The sequence below is a fragment of the Falco punctatus genome, assembly GCF_963210335.1.
Source record: "Falco punctatus genome assembly, chromosome: 1".
Classification (NCBI taxonomy): domain Eukaryota; kingdom Metazoa; phylum Chordata; class Aves; order Falconiformes; family Falconidae; genus Falco; species Falco punctatus.
In genome coordinates, this window is record NC_137580.1 from 96,029,998 (window position 1) to 96,049,154 (window position 19,157).

Consider the following 19,157-nt stretch of genomic DNA (forward strand, 5'->3'; position numbering starts at 1 on the left):
GGCTGCTCCCGGCTGCAGGCGGGGCCGCCAGGGGGCGCCCTGGGGCGCGGGCGGGCGGGCGCGGCGCAGTGCGCGGCCGGGAGGAGCCGGCGGGGCGGCGCCGGTCGCTGCCTGCCCCGGTGCGCGGTGCGCGGGGCCGGGTGCGCGGGGCCGGCCCGCCATGAACAGCATCAAGAGCGTGCCGGCGCGGGTGCTGAGCCGCCGCGGCGGGCACAGCCTGGAGGCGGAGCGGGAGCAGTTCGACAAGAGCCAGGCAAGGGCGGCGGGAGGGGGTGGCGGTGCCCCGGTCCCGGCTCCGGTCCCGGCTCGGGGCGGGGGTGCTGCGGGACTGGCCCGCTCCGCAGGGCACGGCCTCGGGGCGCGCAACGCGGGGGCTTCCCGGGGTGGGGGGAGCGGGAGGGGGTTCTCTCCCCGCCGGGGTCCCCCGGTCCGCCCGGCCCCGCTGCCGCCCGCCGCTTCCTCCCGGGCCGGTCCCGCTGGCCGCCACCGGGGCCGCGTCCCCGCCGTGCGCAGCAGAGCCCCGGGCAGGCGGCGTGTCCCTCCCCACCCCCCCCCACCACCCGGGCCTTCCCGGCAGGTAACCGCGGCCGGGAGCCAGCGGGGAAAGTTGAAGGGCCCCGGCGGGAGCGCGGCCGAGCCCCGGAGCCCGTCCCGCGCCGCCCTGCGCCCCTGTCCCGCGCCCCAGCCCCCGGGGGTGGGTCAGCCCCGCGGCTGCGGGGCACACGTGGTGGCACCCCCGGGTCGCGGTGCCCGGCCCCGCAGAGGGTGGCAGGGCGAGAGCGGAGCCCAAAGGCGTGGGTGTCCGGCTCGGACGGGGCGTCCGGATGTGGCCCCGCACGCTCGGCCGGGTGGGCGATGCTGGGTGCCGGCCTTGGCGCAGGCTGGTGGGGAACGGGCCGGGATGGACAGAGGGACCCCTGGCACGCGTCCTCTGCCCCTCTGGTTTTCCAGGCTGCAAATTCACGGCTGATCCCTTTTCCCGTTTCCTTTCCTCGGCCCCTGGGTGGGTTTGGTCCACGCCAGCCCGGCCAGGGGGCAGTTTCGGGTCTGGCAGGGTCACGGTGCCGCTGGGTCATGCTGGATAGGAAACGGAGCATGTTGGGTTTGGGGAGCAACACGAGAAAACCGGCAATTCCGGTTTCTTCTGGCCTCATCTCCTTCCATCGTCCCGCTGGGCACCGCTGCGAAATAATGGTGGTGGCAGCGCTGCCTCGTGTGCCCAAGGGCAGCCGGGGCCGGCCGGGAGCCTGTCCCCCCTCTCCCCAGCACTTCCACGGCTCTTTGGGCTTTTGGGGGGGTTTGTGTCCTGAGCGAGTGCAACTTTGCAGCCACAGGGATGCCACGGGCTGAGCTACGTGTGGGGTGAGCAAGCGGTTGCTCGCTGCTCAAACTGAACCCCAGGCCCGCTGGCTGACAGTGACGGTCACCACCCCAAACTGACCTTCTTTCCCAGCAACTGCTGGAAAACTGTCCTGCAGGAGCTTTATTCTAACATGGTTTCCCGTAGCAGCACTTCAGGTGAGAGCAAAACAGTTCCGATGTCGGTGTGTGGGTATCGATCTGCCTTTTACGCCTAATTATAGTGGCTATGGAGACAGCCACTGGTCGCCTTTGTGTTGTGGGGACACCGGTAGCATGTCCCCTCCCTGTGCCATGGCTGAGGGTGTCACACCACCCTGGAGAGTGCTGCTGCTGGAACTGAGCACCCCAGCTCCTTCCCCCCACCGAAGGCTGGGGTGGTGCCAGTGGGGGCAGACGGGGTCGCTGGCCCCGGTGTGATCCCGTGTGCTGTGAAGGTCACCTGCTTTCCCTGCAAATGCTTTTTGAGGTCTTCTGGTGGGGTGATGCAGATGTCCCCCTCGGAGTGGCTGCCTGTGGCAGGTGGGAAGCCTCTGTCCTTCAGCGGGCACTTGCTTTCAAAACTTGGCCCTTTCCTGTGGCCAATTTTTTGCTTTTCTTAAATGAGAAGGTGAAAAATCCAACAAGCTCTGGAGCTGCCAGGTGCGCAGCATGTGTGACTGCCGAGGGCTGGACTTTTGGTGTGATTTGGGAAGGAGAAGCGTTCGGAAGGGAACTCCTCTGGAGCAGCCGTTTGCAGTTCAGCTGCTCCGGCCAGCCCTCGTGCTGCATGGCCAGGGAGGTTTCCAGCTCGACGTCCTGCTGCCAAAAAATCTCTCCCTCCCGTGGCGTCGCACCGGGCTCCGGCATCCACCTGCCGGGTGGGGATTGCGGCCCCGCGGGATGCCAGGGCTCCGGGGAGCTGTGGGCGGGGAGGATCACGCTGTAATTAAAAGCAGCCTGGAAAGCAAGGGTGGATGTCAGCCGTGCTCCTTCATTTGGGCGCTTTGATCCCAGCTTTAGTCACTGGCTTGGTACGTGCGGGCTGTGAGTAAGGCGTGCGGGCTGCACTTCTCGGGGCTCCTGGGGCTGGGCAGGTTTTGGGGTCAGACCCCCCCTCTGTCGGGGCCGGGGCTGCACCGCTCCCGGGTGGCGATGGGGAACCGTCTGCAGGTTTCGTGAAGGTTTTGGCCAGGCTGGTTGTGACCTGCAGTGACACCTAGGACCTGCCCATCTCCAGAGGTGCCGGTGATGAGGTCCCAGGAGGCCGGTTTGAGGGTGAATCTCCCCATTGTGGAGCTGTCCTTTGCTTTGCCGGGCAGCTGGTAGGGACATCTTGAAGTCACTGGTGTCCAAGGTCACAGCATCCCACTGGTGTCCAAGGTCACAGCATCCCACCGGTGTCCCAGGTCACAGCATCCCCCTGTGCCCACGCCTGGTCCCACCATCCCCTTTTTATGGACCTCCTGGGGTTTGGAGCTAGCGCAAGCACACCTGAGCTGGCAGCCCGAGGGACTGGCGTTGGGTCAGTGCCACCGTGGTTGATTTGGGACGGTGCTGGACACCGTGTCTCCATTACGGTGGTGCTATGGGTGGGCTGGGAGTGCCCCTGCACGGGTCCGCTCCTCTGTGCTGAACGTGCGGTGGCTCAGCTGAAACCTCTGCGCTGAATCACTGAGGATGAAACCAGCCTCTCCCAGAGCTCCCGGGCTGAATTTTGGCTGGTCAGGCTGGAAATGAGATTATGGGCAATAAACACAATAAAACCACCAGCACTTACGGTGGTTTTGGGATGGGCCAGCTGGGTCCCAGCCCTGGTCCCGTCCTGCTGGGTGGCTGAACTCCTGTCCCTGGGGATTTGGGACAGCATTTCCATCCCCAGGGGTCTGCCCTCGTCTCATGCATTGGCCCTTTCATGTGCCTGCTCCCGGCTCTGCAGCTCGATGCTGAGCCCAGCACCCACTGATGCATTGGGATGAGTGTGACAGGTTGGGATGAGCATGTCGGGCTGCTCCCGCACGCTGTGGGGGGCAAAAATCCGGGCTTGGAAGATGTCTGCCCTGCTCCCCGCCATGCAAAGCACCTCAGTACGATGCAACAACCCCTTTAGCAGCTCTTCGCTGCAAGATGTGTTTCCAAGCCCTGCCTCACAGAACCGTCGGCTTATCGCTCTCCGGCGTGTGATAAACCTTGCTTTGTGTCGGTAAACCATTGCTTTGGTTGTGCCGGCAGCGCTGAGGACCCCTGGCACGTCTCCTCGCTGGCTGAGCCGTGGTCACGGGCGCAGGCTCTCGGCTGGCTCCGGGCTTTCCGGTGGCTGCGAAGGTGCTGGGTGCTCTCGGAGAGGCAGCCACGCTGCAGGTGCCTGTTCCTGGGCGCTCCAGGCTCATTAACCTCGGAGGATAAGAGGATTACAGCAAGTCGCCAGCTTAACTCCACTGCTGCTTTATGGCCCCACATGGCGGGGTAACGCCAGGGCTTCCCTGGTGCAGGAAAGGCAAATCCAGCCCCTTTTCCCAGCGGCTGGGCTCAGGGTTTTGGGACAGGCTCGCTTTTGGGGATGCATTCACAGTCGTTTTGTTGCTGTTGTGCCCGGCTCACGGTTGCAGCTGTTTCGGGCTCTTTTGAGGTGGATTTGGTGCATCAACACCTTTGGTGTCACCTCTTCGGCATGGTGTCAGGTTCCTCCTGCATCAGTCAGGAGCACTCAATAACTCAGCGTCGGGTTCCTCCTCACACAGGAAAGCACCTCGAGTCAGAGATGTCCCCTGGGCTAGCAGCTGTGTTGAAGCAGGTGCTTTCCCCAGGAGGGGAAATAAGATTTTTATAAGGTTTTATGGCTGGTGGGGCTGCAGGGAGGGACTCTTCCGGCATAAGCAGCGGTGGCGGGGATGTTTCCTGCCTTCCTGGCTTGGATGTTTTTCCCCTGTGGTGACCAAGGGCTTGTGCGAGGATGTAGTAGCTCCATTGAGTCTGCCTGCAGGGATCCAGTGAGGAGGAAGATCCTCATCGATCACAGCAACTCAGTTTTGCAGTCCGTCATCAGGCGGGAGATGCAACTGCCCCTGTCTGGGGTCATCTTTTGGAATAGACTCATAATTTAAAGTGTGCTGTGATCAAACACATTAAAATATAGGTAATCCTCCTCTGATAATCACATTGCTCTGGATTTTTGCTCTGTCAAAATGGGCATTGTGGCCGCCACTCCCTCCTTGCTTGGGGGCTGTGTTTTCCCCACGTGTTGTTTGCACGCAGCAACGTCATAAAATAAAACACAACCCCCACAACCCCCAGTTCAAAGGCTCCTTGTGATTAGACAAACAACCCTGGAATTTGGCATCTTGCTGTCGTGCTTTAATGCTCCCTGGGCACGGCGCTGAGTTCAGGCTACAAAAATGCAAAAATTTGTTTCCTAGGATGTGGGCAGCAGGGAGCATCGGTAGGGGCCCAGCTCTGACCAGTCATGCTGGGGATGGGGGGGTTTAACGTGCCACTTGTTTGGAGATAAAAAGCCTATTTTGATGTGTCACAAATGGCTTTGAGGTGACAGATGTTATAAAATTCAGGGTATTTCCCAAAAGCGCCAGCGCTTCACTTTCAGGGGGGACGGGGTAGCTGCAAGGGTCACGCTGCGCTCTCCTTCCCTTGCAGGCCATCAGCATCAGCAAAGCCATAAATACCCAAGAAGCGCCAGTGAAGGAGAAACATGCCCGCCGTATCCTTTCCCTTGGCTCGCCTGGAGGAGATCCAGCGCTGAGGCAGGAGGGGTTTCACCCCACAGGGCCAGAGCAGCAGGAGATCTGGGAGACGGGAACCCCTTGCAGAGCTTGGCTGGGCGATGGCGTCACGTGGGTTCATGCAGCAGGGAAAATGCAAACAAGAGCAGCGCAATAAAATTGCGTTTCTTTGGCAATAAAATGCAAAGGGCCCCGATGTGCCCTGCAGCAGGGAGAGGTGCACCAGGGAAAAATAAATGGGTGTTTTATCTGTGGGTGCAGCATCGCACCGGTGAGCTCTGTGCCTGCCGTACGCTCGGTGCACGTCCCATTTTTAATGGAAGTTGAACGGGAATAGAACCCAGCCCAGCCTGTCCCCTGCTGCCCCGTGTATCTGGTTGGCCTTGACTTCAGGTTTTGAAGGAATCATCCTGGGGACCCACCACGAGAAGGGAGCATTCACCTTCTGGTCCTATGCCATCGGGCTGCCCCTGCCCAGCAGCGCCATCCTCAGCTGGAAGTTCTGCCATGTCCTGCACAAGGTCCTGCGCGATGGCCACCCCAACGTGAGTGACCCCTCCCAAACGTCCCTCCGGCTTTGCTGGGGGTGGGGGGAGTTTTTTGCCTCTTGCCGATGTCCCTCTGCGCAGCGGGTGGGTTTCTTGCCCTACCCCAGCCACCTTTCCCAGGCGGTGGGGCTATGGAGCCCGCTGTTATCCTGCATCTTGGAAACATCCCTGTGCACAGCCCCGACCTCTGGTTGCCACTTCAGCTTGAACTTCTCCCAAAGCTGGAGTGGTGTAAGGGGCCAAATCCATCCTCATCCTCAGCTTCAGGGCAGCTCCATGCCAGCCCCACCATGCCACATCCCTTCCGTTTTTGTCCCCAGGTCCTCCAGGACTGCCAGAGGTACCGCAGCAACATCCGAGAGACAGGGGACCTGTGGGTGAGTGGGGGGAAGCAGAGGTTTGAGCCTTACGGCGTGTTTGGAGGTGGATGCTGAAAAACATCGTGGGTATGGGGGGGGCAAAGCACCACCTGAAATAACCTGTGGTCTCCACCCCTGCTGGGTGATGGTTACGTGCATGGTGAAGGGCAAGAGGGTGAGAGCAAGTTCCGCAGCGTGCGTGGGCTTTGCTCATTGCTCTGGATTTGCCATTTTTCCCCTCCTGTCCCTGGCAGGGCCATTTGCACGACAGGTATGGGCAGCTGGTGAGCATCTATACGCGGCTGCTCCTCACCAAGATCTCCTTCCACATCAAGGTGAGACCCGCTGCCACTCCCACACCCTGCCACGCCGGGGGGACGGGGCTTCACCAGGGGATGGTCACACCAGCAAAAATGTTAGCAGCAACTGCTTTTTTTTTTTTTCTTTTTTTGTTTTTTCCTCTCCTTTTCCAAAGCATCCAGAGTTCCCCCCGGGCCTCGAAGTGTCGGATGAGGTGCTGGAAAAGACTGCGGGGGCAGATGTGAACAACATGTGAGTGTCCCGGAGGAGCGCAGCACCCCGCACACAGTCGCCGGCTCCTGCCTGGCAGCATCCTGCTAACAGAACGGCTCCCGTTTGGGGCGGCCGTCGGTCCTTCATAAATTGGTTGGATGGTGCCGGGTTCCTCCTGCACCCGCAGAGCGGTGAGGAGTGTAAATGCAGGGAGCAAACCCACCAGATGCTCAGTCGGAGCCCTTGCCACCATGAGGACCTGCAGTGAACATGAGCAGCCGGAGCAGGAATGTCTCAACCACTGGGTGATGGGGGTTTGGATATATATATTTTTTCTTTTTTGGCAGCTTCCAGCTGACGGTTGAGCTGTTCGACTACCTGGACTGTGAGCTGAAGCTGTCAGAGTCAGGTGAGGAGGCAGGTCCCTCCCGCTAGCCCCAGGGCTCTTGAGCAATAGTTTCACTCTGGTCAGGAAAGGAATTCCAGCTTGGGAGGCTGAGGTGGGAGGCTCAGGTCCTTCCTCCTCCTCCTCCGAAGGGATTTCTGAGGTTGTTTCTAGCTGGATTCCCCTGTTGATGCTCTGTAGAGGTGGTTGTAGGAAAATATTTGAGGAACGTGGCTGGTTTTAGCCCACCTGAGCAATGCAGAATGTTGTTTTCAGAGCAGCGCTGCTCTGAAATCTGTTTTTATTGCTTTTTTGGTACAACCACATTCATCATATGCGTTACTGGAATCCTTTCCATCCCCTCAAAGCAGAGGATGGGGCCGTACCTCTTTCTAAATACTCAGTTCCCCTCCCTGAAATACCTCCAGGGAGGGCTGGAGGCCCCTGCCTGTGTTTGCTTCTCTTGTCTCCTCCAGGAATTTTTAGACGGCTTAAAAATGTGGCGGTTTCTTCCTCTGTCGCAAGTCAGGAACACAGAATTGCCCTGGAAAGCAGGGCACAGCGGGAGAGACCATGCTCCCGGCTCCTGGCAGCCTCCTGCTTCTCCTCCTGACCCAGTTATACAGAGAATTTATATTCATAAATACTTTAAAGCTGAGCGGGGAAGAAGCCAGAGTGGATATGCTGGCTGGACTTCTGCCAAGGGAAGGGATCTGTTTCCGAGCCGGGGGAGACGAGGCTGCGATGCCGGCAGGCCCGTCCCCTGCCCTGGGATCCTCTCCCAGCTCCTTGCATGATTAAATAGGGGAGCAGAACCCCACGCCTTCCGTGGCCGCATCGTGCAGCGGCAGCTCCTGAGGGCAGCTGTCCTGCCTTTGCATCGTCCTGGGGTTAAATCCCTCCTTTTTGGGGTCGGGGTGTCTGGGGCAGAGCTGAGCACCCCTTCCCTCTGCCACCGTGGTCCCTTTGGGTGTTTTTCTGGCTTGGAGCAGGGTTCTTCCCAGCTCAGCGGGATGGGATGGGACGGGCAGCAACCCTGGTATTTACCCCATGTCCCGGCAAAGCCACGTCCGTTGTGGTTAATGATCAAGCTGAGTCGCCTGGAGCAGGACGGCTCCGCAAACACGGCGCGGGCACCTCACTGCACTCAACCCTCCAGTTTTCAGGCAGCTCAACACCTCGATGGCAGTGTCGCAGATGTCGGCGGTGCAGTGCCGCCTGGCCCCCCTCATCCAGGTCATCCAGGACTGCAGCCACCTCTACCACTACGCTGTCAAGTTAATGTTCAAGCTGCACTCCTGTGAGTCCCTGGGGATGTGCCCTGCACTGATCTTCTCCTGGGTCGGGCTTCTGGCTGTAGTTGGGGACCAGGCTTGTGTGGATGGAGGCATCCGTTGCCATGTCCCTGTATCCGAGCCGGGCTCTAAGGACCTGCTTCATCCCACGTAGACATCCCAGATGAAGGAATTAGAAGGACTTGTCCTTGATTAATTCAAGCAGATGTGCCTTGGCCTCCCAGCCCCCTGCATGGGATTGCTGGGCAGCACAGCACCAGGGGCCTCGTGCGGGTATTTCAGGGTTCCCACACCCGCCTCCCTGCACCGCATCCCTATGCCAGGGATGGGGAATCCCCACTCCTGTCCTGACGCCTCGCATCCTGCTCCCATCTGGCCTTTACCCCGCTGCCTTTCGCAGCTGGAGGGATCCGGGCACGTGTAACTAGATTTGCAGCCCTGGATCAGTCACAGCTGTCTCGTCATTGCTGCAGGTCTGCCGGCTGACACGCTGCAGGGCCACCGAGACCGTTTCCATGAGCAGTTTCGCAGGTAACCTGGGGCCGAGGTGGGGCGGTGGGGTCCCCTCCCTCCCGCCGAGCTCCCTCCCGCCAAGCTCCCTCCCCACCTCCCCTGTGAGCGGTTTTTCTTTCTCCCCTCTCCAGCCTCAAAAACTTCTTTAAGAAAGCATCAGACATGCTGTATTTCAAGCGGCTCATCCAGATCCCTCGGCTGCCGGAGGTACGGCAGGATTGCAGTGTGGTGCTTGTGTGCGATGCTTTGGAGAGCTTGTGGGTGTAGGGTGCACAGGGGTGTCCCCATGGGTGGGTTCAGGTTCTAGGGACACTGCAGAGAGACCCACTGGCACATCTCAGTGGTGTAGGGATGACTGCCTCCCTGCCCTCAGCGATCTGCCTGCAGCGGTTCCCAAAACCGCAGGCAATGCCACCACAACTTCTTGTCTGCACAGAGTCCTCCAAACTTCTTGCGGGCATCTGCGCTGGCGGAGCACGTGAAGCCAGTGGTTGTCATCCCTGAGGAAGCCCCTGAGGATGAGGAGCCAGAGAACCTCATCGAGATCAGCACAGCTACCACGACAGAGCCGCAGGTGGGGGCATGGGGGTGGGATGGGGACCCTGGGGTTGGGGGGACAGGCACCTGCAGCCCAGCTCAGCTCGGCACTCTCTGTCTTCTCCAGATCACCTCAGATATATTTGAGCAAACCTTTGGGCCACCCAATGGCATTCGGGATGACAGGTATGGGGGGCCAGCAGTGGGAGTGGTGGGGTGGCCGCCGGCATGTGGGACTGACCTGCCTTTGTCCACAGGGATGCACAGATTGACAGCCTGAAGAAGGAGGTGGACATGCTCCGTGCAGAGATGGAGAAGATTAAACTGGAGGTAAAGCTTGGCCAGGGAGCAGCCAGCGTGCGAGAGCGGGGTGTTTTTTGGTGCTGCGGTGTGGAAACCCTGATAGGATGCAGCAGGAACAGGGTCCGGCCACCCAGCGCTGTGTTTTGGGGCCTCTCCCAGTGCTGGGACCTGACTCCTGGTGGAGGTTGGGTGAAGGCATGTGAGGGCTGTCCCTTGCTGTCCTGACTGCTGTTAGCAGTGGGACCGAGCAGCAGCGACGGCTGAGGGGAGAGCTTTCCTGTGCATCTCACAGCTGCTTTGCCCAGTCTGCAGCTGAGTGCCCGAATAAGGATGTTGGGGAGGGCAGAGGCGTTATTGGCATCGGCGCAGGGCAGTGCCTGAGTGCCTGACGGTGTCCCGCAGGCACAGCGGTACATCACGCAGCTCAAGGCGCAGGTGAACAGCCTGGAGGGTGAAGTGGAGGAGCAGCGCAAGCAGAAGCAGAAGGCGCTGGTGGACAATGAGCAGCTGCGGGATGAGCTGGAGAGGCTGCAGAGGGCGAAGCAGGACAGCGACAGGTCCCAGCGGCTTTGTGCGGAAGCAGAAAGTAGGTGCCCTACAGCACCCGTCAGCCGCGGGACACCCGTGCTGCGGTTGCTGACGCTTTCTCGCCCCATTCAGAGAAAGCCAACGCCACCGAGATCCGCTATACGAAGCTGAAGGAGAAGCACAGCGAGCTCATCAACACACATGCCGAGCTCCTGAGGAAGGTAATTCTGCTGCCCGTGCCAGGTAGGGACTGACTGCTGCCTTCATCCCACTGCCACCACCGGTATGGCTCCTGCGTGCCCAGCCCCATCGGTATTTGGCCCATCATCCTGCACCCAGGGACCTCTGCGCGCCAGGTGGGGGGCACCCCTTGAATTCATGTCCCCTGGCAGTCAGCATTTTCGATGCCGTGTGAAAGGCATCTTGGAGTTATCCCAAGCCAGAATTTGGTCAGGATGAGTCAGCGAAGGTGAGGGTCCCCTGTGGGAATGCCCAGTAAGCCCCCTGTCCCCACACAGAACGCCGACACTGCCAAGCAGCTGACAGTCACGCAGCAGAGCCAGGAGGAGGTGGCACGTGTCAAGGAGCAGCTGGCGTTTCAGGTGGAGCAGGTCAAGCGAGAGGCTGAGATGAAGGTGAGCCAGCACAGCCCCGGATCCTGCCCAGCCACCGGGCTTCGCTGGCCGGCCCTGAGCCCCTTCCAGCCCAGGAAGCAGTGGCTGTGCACAGCTTGGGTGCAAGGGGTCAGGATGGTTGTTGATGTCGGTTTCTGATCAGGAAAGCATTGCCCTGGCTCCTGGGGAAGATGCTAATGCATGCTTTGGTCCCTCTTGCCCATATCACCCTCTTCTTTGCCCAAGAAAATGGCACAATGCAAATTGATGGGTTTGGGTGCTTTTGTTCTCTGGGCCCCAAGTGGGGGCTGCTCTCAAAATTCCTGCCCTGGGGAAAAGAGGCCTTTCAGGAGACCCCCGACAAGACCCTGAAAACCCCTCCTGCAAAACGTGGCCGGATTTGTTCCTGCCATCCTGGCTGTGTGCCGGTGCCAAGTGGGGCTGGAGCATGTTTGCAGCAGCTGAGCCGCTGGCGCGGGCATGTGTTTGCAGCTGGAGGACCAGAGCGTACAGATGGAGCAGCTGCGGCAGGAGCTGGACGCCCGGCGGGATGAGCTGGACCAGGCACAGCGCTCGCTGAGCCACGCCAAGCAGGTACGAGGCTGGCAGCACAGGATGCGCCCAAATCCCCATCCCAAATCCCCGTCACGCAAGATGGCACAGCTGCCACCACTGCCAAGCCAGTGGCACAAACAGCCGTCTGAGGAGCCGTCGTGGGGCTGAACATGGGTCTGCTCCATCGGGGTCATGAGCAGGGCATGTCCTGCTCCCTCTGCGGAACTGTTGGGCTCACAGGCAGGTGGCAGGTTGAGTGACAGGGGTCTCCTGGCCCTGCTGGCAGGCAGGTGTGGAGCTCAGCGCCCAGGTGGAGGCCCTGCACGCTGAGAAGGAGGTGCTGAGGCGGTCAGTGAGTGAGAAGGAGTGTGAGCTGCTCTCTGTGCGTGGCCTCGTTGAGGAGAAGGAGCTGCAGCTGAGCCAGGAGGCAGACAAGGCCACGAGGGAGATCCGAGAGCTGCAGGGCAGGCTCCTGGATAAGGTATGGTGTGGAGAGCCCACTGCCCCTCTACTCGCTGGGGCGAGATGTGTTTGGGGGTGCTGAGCAGTCAGGTGGCTCAGCTGAGCCATCATCAGTGTAGGCAGAGGGATGTGACTTGCTCTAGCGATATTGGGATGCTTGGGTCTAATCCTGCAAAGGGGTTCTCGAGGGATATGCTGGTGATGGGCCACGGTGACAGGGGTCTTGTGTCCAAGTTGTGTCACTCGCTTGTTCCTCCCACCCCACAGAGCAACCAGGAGCAGAGCCTGCAGCAGAAGCTGCTGGACCAGCAGTTTGGCATCCTGCAGGAGGCGGTGCGGGAAGCAGAGGACATCCTTCGTGACGCGGTGGCCAAGCTGGATGACCCTCTGCACGTGCGCTGCACCAGCTCCCCAGGTATGTCCCCCTTGACCACGGGGGTTGCAACCTGCAGCCCCTTCTCCCTCCAAGATGGATAATGTTGCATCTCAGCTTCCCCCAGGCATTTTTTCCTACCAAACATCATGCCCAAGGAGGTGGGGGTCAGGCTTTCCAGGAGTGAATTTTTAGCTCTCATCTCAGTGCTCTTTTGCTCAGATTTTAGTGCTGTTCCTCAGCCAGGGCTTTGAGGACCTGAGCTATTCTGGCTTCTGCTCAGTGGTGCCTCGTGGAGTCAGTACTCCTCGTGGAATCAGTCCTTGTGCTTATTCAGTCCCTCAGCAGCCTGACCGTGCTAATGAAGCTAAATTTGTTGCAGATTACCTGCTCAGCCGGGCGCAGGCAGCGCTGGAGTCCACAGATGCCCTGGAGAATGGGCACGCGCAGTACGTGGCCTCCATGGCAGGTACCTGGGGCTGGGGACCGGTGGCATTGCTTGCATCTTGCTTTTATTTTTATACATCCAGCAGCCCCCAGCTGCTTCAGGGCCGTTGGCAAGCGTGCAATGCCCTGGTGATGGAGGGACATGGTGGGTGGAGTTGGTGGGTTCCCGTGTGCTCGTTCAGGGAGCAGCCGGCAAACTAGAGGGGTCAATGCCGACTTCTCCAAGCTTTTGTGCTGATCCTGGGGTGCCTTTGAGGGCGGGCTGCAGCTCCCAGGACATGGCACGGGGTGCCCTGGGTTGGCAGCACCTGACCGCATCCCCTTGCCAGCAGATGCTGCAGGGCTGGTGGGGGCTCTGGCCCTCTTCGCACACCTGACGGCTGACACCATCGTGAATGGCAGCGCCACATCCCACCTGGCTCCCACTGACCATGCCGACCGTGAGTGCTGGGCATGGAACACAGCAGGCGTTGGGTGGGATTTTTGGCTTATGAGGCTTCTTTTTTGGGGCGGCCATGCCAAAGCCCCTGCCACCAGGGGTTGGATATGGGACAGATCTTCCCTCGGGGCAGCACATGCTCCCCGTGCTCCTCTTCCCAACATTCTGTCCCGTCTGGTGCCCCTTCCTGGGTCAGGAACATCGCTTTGCTCCTGGAAACTGATTTATGGTCTTCTGCAACAGATTTTCCAGATGCCGCTGCTGCTTGGCATCATCTCTGTGGCTGAGGGGAGGAGGAAGAAGAGGGTGGGAGGGCTGGGAAGGAGGGACCTCTTGCCCAGCGAGGGGCCCAGCACCAACTCTCTCCCCAGGGTTGACAGAGACGTGCCGGGACTGCGGGCAGCGGAGCCTGAACTACCTGGGCAAGCTGAAGGACAAGCAGATGCTGGGGTGTGCTGAGCTGGGGGATGTGCGGCGGGCATTGCGGGGGGTCCTGCAGCTGGCCCAGGTAGGAGATGGAGCCCAGCGCACCCACCCACCTTCCCCGCCGTGGCTGCCAGGGTGGGTGATTTGTTGGCACTGGTATTTCCTAAAGGAAAAATCGAAGCAGGCAGTTAGTGCAGTAGGACGTTGCTTTCATTTGTTGAGGTGGGAGGTTTGCTCGCAGCCTCCTGGCTGCACCTTGGTGAACTTTTTTCATTTGTTTGTTTGTTTGTTTGTTAAAAATAATCAAACCCTGGCTTTCCCCATTGTCCAGAACTGCAATTGAACACGCTGGGTTGGAATGAGCACTTTGAGGTGCCTTGTCCCCCATACCCACAGGTTCTGGTGCTTTCCTTGAGCCATCTTAGCTTCTGAGCGCTGAGACCCTTCCTAGTGTTGCACAGAGACAGCCACCCTCAGATAACTGAAATCTCAGCCCAGCAATCCCTGCGGAATAAAGCTTCCCAGCTTTCAGATAATTCTTCTCGTGAAGCCCCCATTAGTCTTTTCTATTAAACTGCTCTTGATTCAAAGGCTGTCAGCTCTCCACACCCCTCTGGAGCCCTGCCCTGCCGAAACTGTTCCTGGGACTGAGTTTGTCACCTTGATTTGGGGCATTTCTTACCTTTGAGGTCCCTGTGCTCTGTTTGCTACAAGTTGGTGGCACATGTGCCTTCATCCTTGCAGTCTGCAGAATGCTGCTCCTGCAGCTTTATTTAAGGGTGGGGGGGAAGAAGTTAGATGCTCTGGTTTGGTGTTATTTCTTACAAGTATTCCCTTCTCTCCCTCTGCCTAAACCCCCCTGGCGACTCCTGCCTCCCCTGGCAGGAGCTGAGGCCCAAGAGCTTAGATATCAAGCAAGAAGAGCTGGGGGACATGGTTGAGAAGGAGATGGCCTCCACCTCAGCGGCGATTGAGGATGCTGTCAGGCGAATAGAGGTGAGACAAAGCTGCAGGACGGCCCATTCTGGTGCCTTCCCCACCCTGCTCACCCTTGCAGCAACGTGGTGTCCAACCCTTTTCCTCTTGTGTTTCCCAACAGGAGATGATGAGCCAGGCCAGAAACAAGAGCTCTGGTGTTAAGCTCGAAGTGAACGAGCGGTGAGTTGTGAGGGGCGGCATGCGACAGCCGCAGGCAGGTTTCTGTCCCGTGCCCATACCTGCCGTGCTGTGCTCTGCTCCAAAGCCCCACGTGCAACCCAGTGCTGCATCGTCCTGAGGCTGAGCGCGGAATTATCTTTCGAAGGGTGGACCTTCATCTTGCACATCTAAGCCAATTGTTCACAGCTGCATTGGGGGCTGCTTAGAAGTAACCTGCTGGCTGGCTGGTCTCCAAAAAAGACCCCTTTTCTAACTGAGGCCAAAGCCTGCTTCCCTGGACGTGCTGTCGGAGGATGCTGAACACTTTTCTCTTGTTTCCCTACAGGATTCTGAACTCCTGCACGGAGCTAATGAAGGTCAGTACTGCAGAAACCTATCAGGGGCATCAAAGACTGCACAAAACTGTAACTTCCCACCACCGGCAGCATCAGTCCTTCTCTATAAAATCCCCAGTAAACACCAAAACCTGTTTTTCTTCGTTCCAGGCTATTAGACTTCTTGTAATGACATCTACGAACCTACAGAAGGAGATAGTAGAAAGTGGCCGGGTAAGTCCTCCCCTACACTCGTCTCTCTGCACCAACATGAAATACAGGAGAATTTCCCACAATTTGCAGAAACACAGTGAATTTTGCACTTTTCCATGTTAGCGATACTCTGGCAGCCCCACCTGCTGGGGACAGGCTGCTCAGCACCATGCTCTCTGCACACTTCACTGTTGCTTTTGCAAAGCCCTGTCCATCTGAAGATGATGGCTTAAACGTGTGTGTTTTAAACCCAGCCCAAATCTGCAGGCTTGCAGCTCCAGTGCTAGTTTTCTTGATATGCGTTTAAGCAGGCCAGTAAGAGCAGCCTGAAGGGCATGGAAATGCTGCTAGTCCCTTGATTGATGGCTTTATATTTGAATTTATCTTGTTATATTTCATACGGATATTTTATACGGATTTGTGGATATGTATATTGTTGTATCGAGTTAATACAAGCCATAATATTCTCATAACAACAGGGGGCAGCAACAACTCAGGAGTTTTATGCCAAGAACTCACGCTGGACTGAAGGGCTGATCTCTGCCTCCAAGGCTGTGGGTTGGGGAGCCACGCAGCTCGTGTAGGTACCCCCGGGATCTGTCCCACAGCCGCTGCGGGAGGCTCCTGGCATGGCGTGGCTCCACGTCCTGCACCCGGAGCCAGCCCCTGCTTCTCCATCGCCCAATAACCCAAACCGCCCCACCGCTGAGTCTGCATGGATATTATTCCTAATTCCTTACAGATCATCGTAGCCTGGGTTGGACCGCATGGTCACTGAAGCAGGGATTGCCAGTTCCTCCCTGTTTGCAAAATGTGAAAGTTGCTGCAGTCAAATACTCTGTGTCCTGGTTCCTGCTCAGATGGTTGTGGATGAGGTGGTTGGGATGGAGGCAGGGTGCAGGAAACGTGGGGGCTTTTTCGGACAAAGCTTTAAAAATCTTATCCGCTTCATTACAGATACACAGTCCTGCCTCTTGATATTTTATACCCATCCAAAACTTCTGGGTCTGGGCGTTGAGTAATTGCTTTGTAAATGAGCTTTAAATAATTACAGGCAAAGCTGCTGGTTCAAGGTCTGATGCTGCTTTGTAAGGGTATAGCAGGAGATAAATAATCTAGACATGCTCCGTGGTGCATGGCAAGTATCTCTCATATGATCTCCCTTCTGACCTGTAACGCAGGGAGTCAGCAGACAGAGTTGTCCTGCATACGGGCAAATATGAAGAACTGATAGTCTGCTCCCATGAAATTGCTGCCAGCACGGCCCAGCTGGTGGCTGCCTCCAAGGTGGGTATCCCAGCGAGGTCATCTGCGTGTAGCTTTGTCACGTGAAGTCATTTTGTTCCCACAGTGTTGTCCCACAGATGGTTTTGGGCAGTGGTGCGCGGCCATCCTGCCAGCCCAGAGCAGGGAGGAGGGGAATCTCCGAGTATTTTCAAGTCAGTCTGTGATTTTAATCCCTGTGTCTTCACCTGCATTAATATTCCACACCTAGCAGGGCTTACCGCGGAAATGGAGATGTCTAAAACCTCCCGTCTTCCTCCTGTCAAGCTGATCATGTAAAGAAAATGTTAATAACTAACGAGAAACCCCAAATAAGCAACTGCAGCAGCCAGCATTAAGAATGGTGGATTTTGGTCCTTGCCACCTTTTGTGTGGGTGAAGGCGATGGGGAGAGGTTTCAAGGAGCAAACGGGGATGCAGTTTGCGGGGAGGAGGACCCATACGGCTTTTTACAGCGGATAGTTTTAAAATTAAGAGCCTGGTTAAAAGAAAAAAAAAAAAAAAAAAAAGCTCTGTCTTCACTGATGCTGCTTATCCGTGTGTGCTCAGTGAGAGCAGAGCTGGTTTAGTGCCCTGAGGCTGCAGGGCCTTGTGGGGTCACCTTGTCTGGCCGTGATGGGATCATCAAGATCCCAACATGTCCATCTGTCCATCCTTCCCACCCCCAGATTTTCACGCCCAAGGGCTGTTCTGACATGATGTCTCTAAGGCAGAACATGGCTGCCTGGGGCTGCCCTGGGGGGTCCCACAGCCATCCCCCTGTTCTTTGCAGGTGAAAGCCGACAAGAGTAGCAGGAACCTGGGCAGGCTCCAGGAGTGCTCACGCAATGTCAACGAGATGGCGGCCAACGTTGTGGCTTCCACCAAGTCGGGGCAGGAGCAGATTGAGGAGAAAGGTGAGGGTTTTGTGAAGAAAGGTGAGAAGGAACCACCCCATGGCTCTTTGTGGCCTTGTGAACACCCCGAGGTGGCTGGCCTCCTCCGCTTCGGTGTGTAGGGGCTGCGCTCAGTGAGGACCCTCTGTCTCCACAGACACCATGGACTTTTCAGGCATGTCCCTCATCAAGCTGAAGAAGGAAGAGATGGAAACACAGGTAGGGCCACGAAGGTGGCTCCAGTGCTGCCCACCCCGAGCCAGGCTGAGCTCCATGCAAGGGGGGGGATCCCTGCTGCCCCGCAGCGTGGCGCTGGGGACAGGAGGGACGCACCCCTGGGTGCTCAGGGTGGCTCTTTGGGTGCAGGTGAAGGTGCTGGAGCTGGAGAAGCGCCTGGAGGGTGAGAGGGTGCGCCTGGGCGAGCTGAGGAAGCAGCACTACGCCCTGGCCGGCACCTACGACGCGGTGGAGGACGACGGGGAGGCCAAGCCGGCGCCAGCCCCCCGGCGAGGCATCCTCAAGAAGCCACCCTTGGCTCAAAAACCCAGCCTGGGGGAGGTAGGGTCCCTGGGGGGTAAGGGTAGGGGGTGGGGGGGCGGTCACAGCAGTGGGGACTGATGGTTGGCTTTGTCCCCACTCTCGTTGCAGCCCCAGCGAGATGCCGGCCCGTGCCCACCTCACAGGGCCAACGTCTAGTGGGGGCCGCCGGCCTCCCCCAGACCACGTTGCCTTCGCGCTGGTGTGCCTTCGTGCGCGGGGCTCTCCTCACCGCCTGGCCTGGAAAACTGGATGTTTTTTATAAAAAAAAAAAATATTTTTTTTTTCCTCTTCATTTGATTTCTAGCTGTAGAGCAGGGGGGCTTCTCCCAGCTCCCCAGGCGGCAGGAGATGCCCTCTTCCTCCTGGCCTGCCAACAGGTTTAATTTAATTTGGGGTTTGTTTGGGTTAAATTAAAAAAAGAAAGAAACCAAAAACTTTTATCAGCACTAGAAGTTTTCAGTAAATGTAGCTTTCTACTGTACTGCTCAGACCCTTTCAAAGAACTGTGAACTGCTGGAGACCGCTGGGCTTTTCTTGCAACCCTTTTTTAAAATCCCCCTTTTTCAGCCTGAAGAATAATTTGACTTTCGGCGTGGGATCAGCCCTCGGCGGAGAGGGAGGCGGCAGCCTTCACTGGCACAAGGAGCGGGGCTTTTTGTAAGGGAAAAAGCAGTTACTGGCACACACTGGCAATAAGGATACAAACATATTTTTTTTTCCTTTTCTATTTTTTATTACTGCGGCAACGTCAAGGGATCAGTTGCGTTTATGTTTTATATTTAAGATAATTAGCAGAATTAAATCTAACCGTGGCCTATGGGAGCTGGGGGATAGAGAAGTCTGCATCAAGAAGGAATTACCAATGTGGAAAGACACGGGGGCAGAAGAAAAATGTTGTCAGCTGTATCTTCCCTTAGAGCTACTACCACGACGTAGATTATTAAAGAAGCAATATTTAAAAGAAATGTTGTGCCTGGTCAGCTCATCGGTGGGGAGGGGGCTGATGCCAGGGCTGGTTGAAGCAAGCTGGCCCTGAACTGGGGCAGAGAAAGGCAATGAAGTGCCTGGAAGGAATTGGATAAAGCGCAGGGGCAGGGTGGGGGGTGTCAGATGCCACTGTGTGGACCCACCACCCCTATCTATCTAGGTCTGTGTGTGCATAAACATATCTATAAATATATAGTCATGTGTCTCTAGATATATGTAGCTATCTGTATTTGTGTGAATGGCTCTGTGTGTGCCTACATATATATGGATGTATTTTTATATATATGCATGTTTGCATATTTCTGTATATATATATATACACACATTTATGCACATGTGTGTGTATAGGACATATTTATGCACCTCTGTTGGTACAGCTGTAGCACTAAGGCATGCCCAGCGTCAGCAGCTCAC

At 57.5% G+C, this 19,157-nt stretch overlaps 1 protein-coding gene across 2 annotated transcripts; it reads left to right on the plus strand.

Moving 5' to 3' along the window:
• The first annotated feature begins 17 nt into the window (after positions 1–17).
• On the plus strand, positions 18–18,559 carry HIP1R (huntingtin interacting protein 1 related). 2 transcript variants are annotated; one of them, XM_080369909.1, is made up of 32 exons: positions 18–253; positions 4,990–5,053; positions 5,478–5,620; positions 5,944–6,000; positions 6,237–6,317; positions 6,458–6,534; positions 6,843–6,904; positions 8,040–8,180; positions 8,649–8,706; positions 8,820–8,895; positions 9,125–9,262; positions 9,353–9,411; positions 9,483–9,555; positions 9,931–10,114; positions 10,189–10,277; positions 10,575–10,691; positions 11,163–11,264; positions 11,512–11,706; positions 11,955–12,102; positions 12,443–12,529; positions 12,837–12,947; positions 13,318–13,454; positions 14,258–14,368; positions 14,472–14,530; positions 14,856–14,886; positions 15,016–15,078; positions 15,537–15,637; positions 16,239–16,344; positions 17,114–17,237; positions 17,374–17,435; positions 17,583–17,774; positions 17,865–18,559. In XM_080369909.1, exons 1-32 carry the CDS (start codon positions 161–163, stop codon positions 17,910–17,912), a joined length of 3,189 nt encoding a protein of 1,062 aa, XP_080226035.1. In that variant the 5' UTR covers positions 18–160; the 3' UTR covers positions 17,913–18,559. The 2 variants fall into 2 exon arrangements, with proteins under 2 accessions (XP_080226035.1, XP_080226036.1); XM_080369910.1 differs by having other exon boundaries at positions 19–253; positions 12,840–12,947.
• Positions 18,560–19,157: the final 598 nt, after the last annotated feature.

What these genes read in the sequence shown, in the direction of transcription:
- HIP1R (XM_080369909.1), top strand. Translation starts at nt 161, where the DNA reads ATGAACAGCATCAAGAGCGTGCCGGCGCGGGTGCTGAGCCGCCGCGGC. An exon ending in GCTGAAGCTGTCAGAGTCAG is followed by an intron (nt 6,905 to 8,039) that starts GTGAGGAGGCAG and finishes TCAACCCTCCAG; the next exon opens with TTTTCAGGCAGCTCAACACC. An exon ending in CGCTGAGCCACGCCAAGCAG is followed by an intron (nt 11,265 to 11,511) that starts GTACGAGGCTGG and finishes CCCTGCTGGCAG; the next exon opens with GCAGGTGTGGAGCTCAGCGC.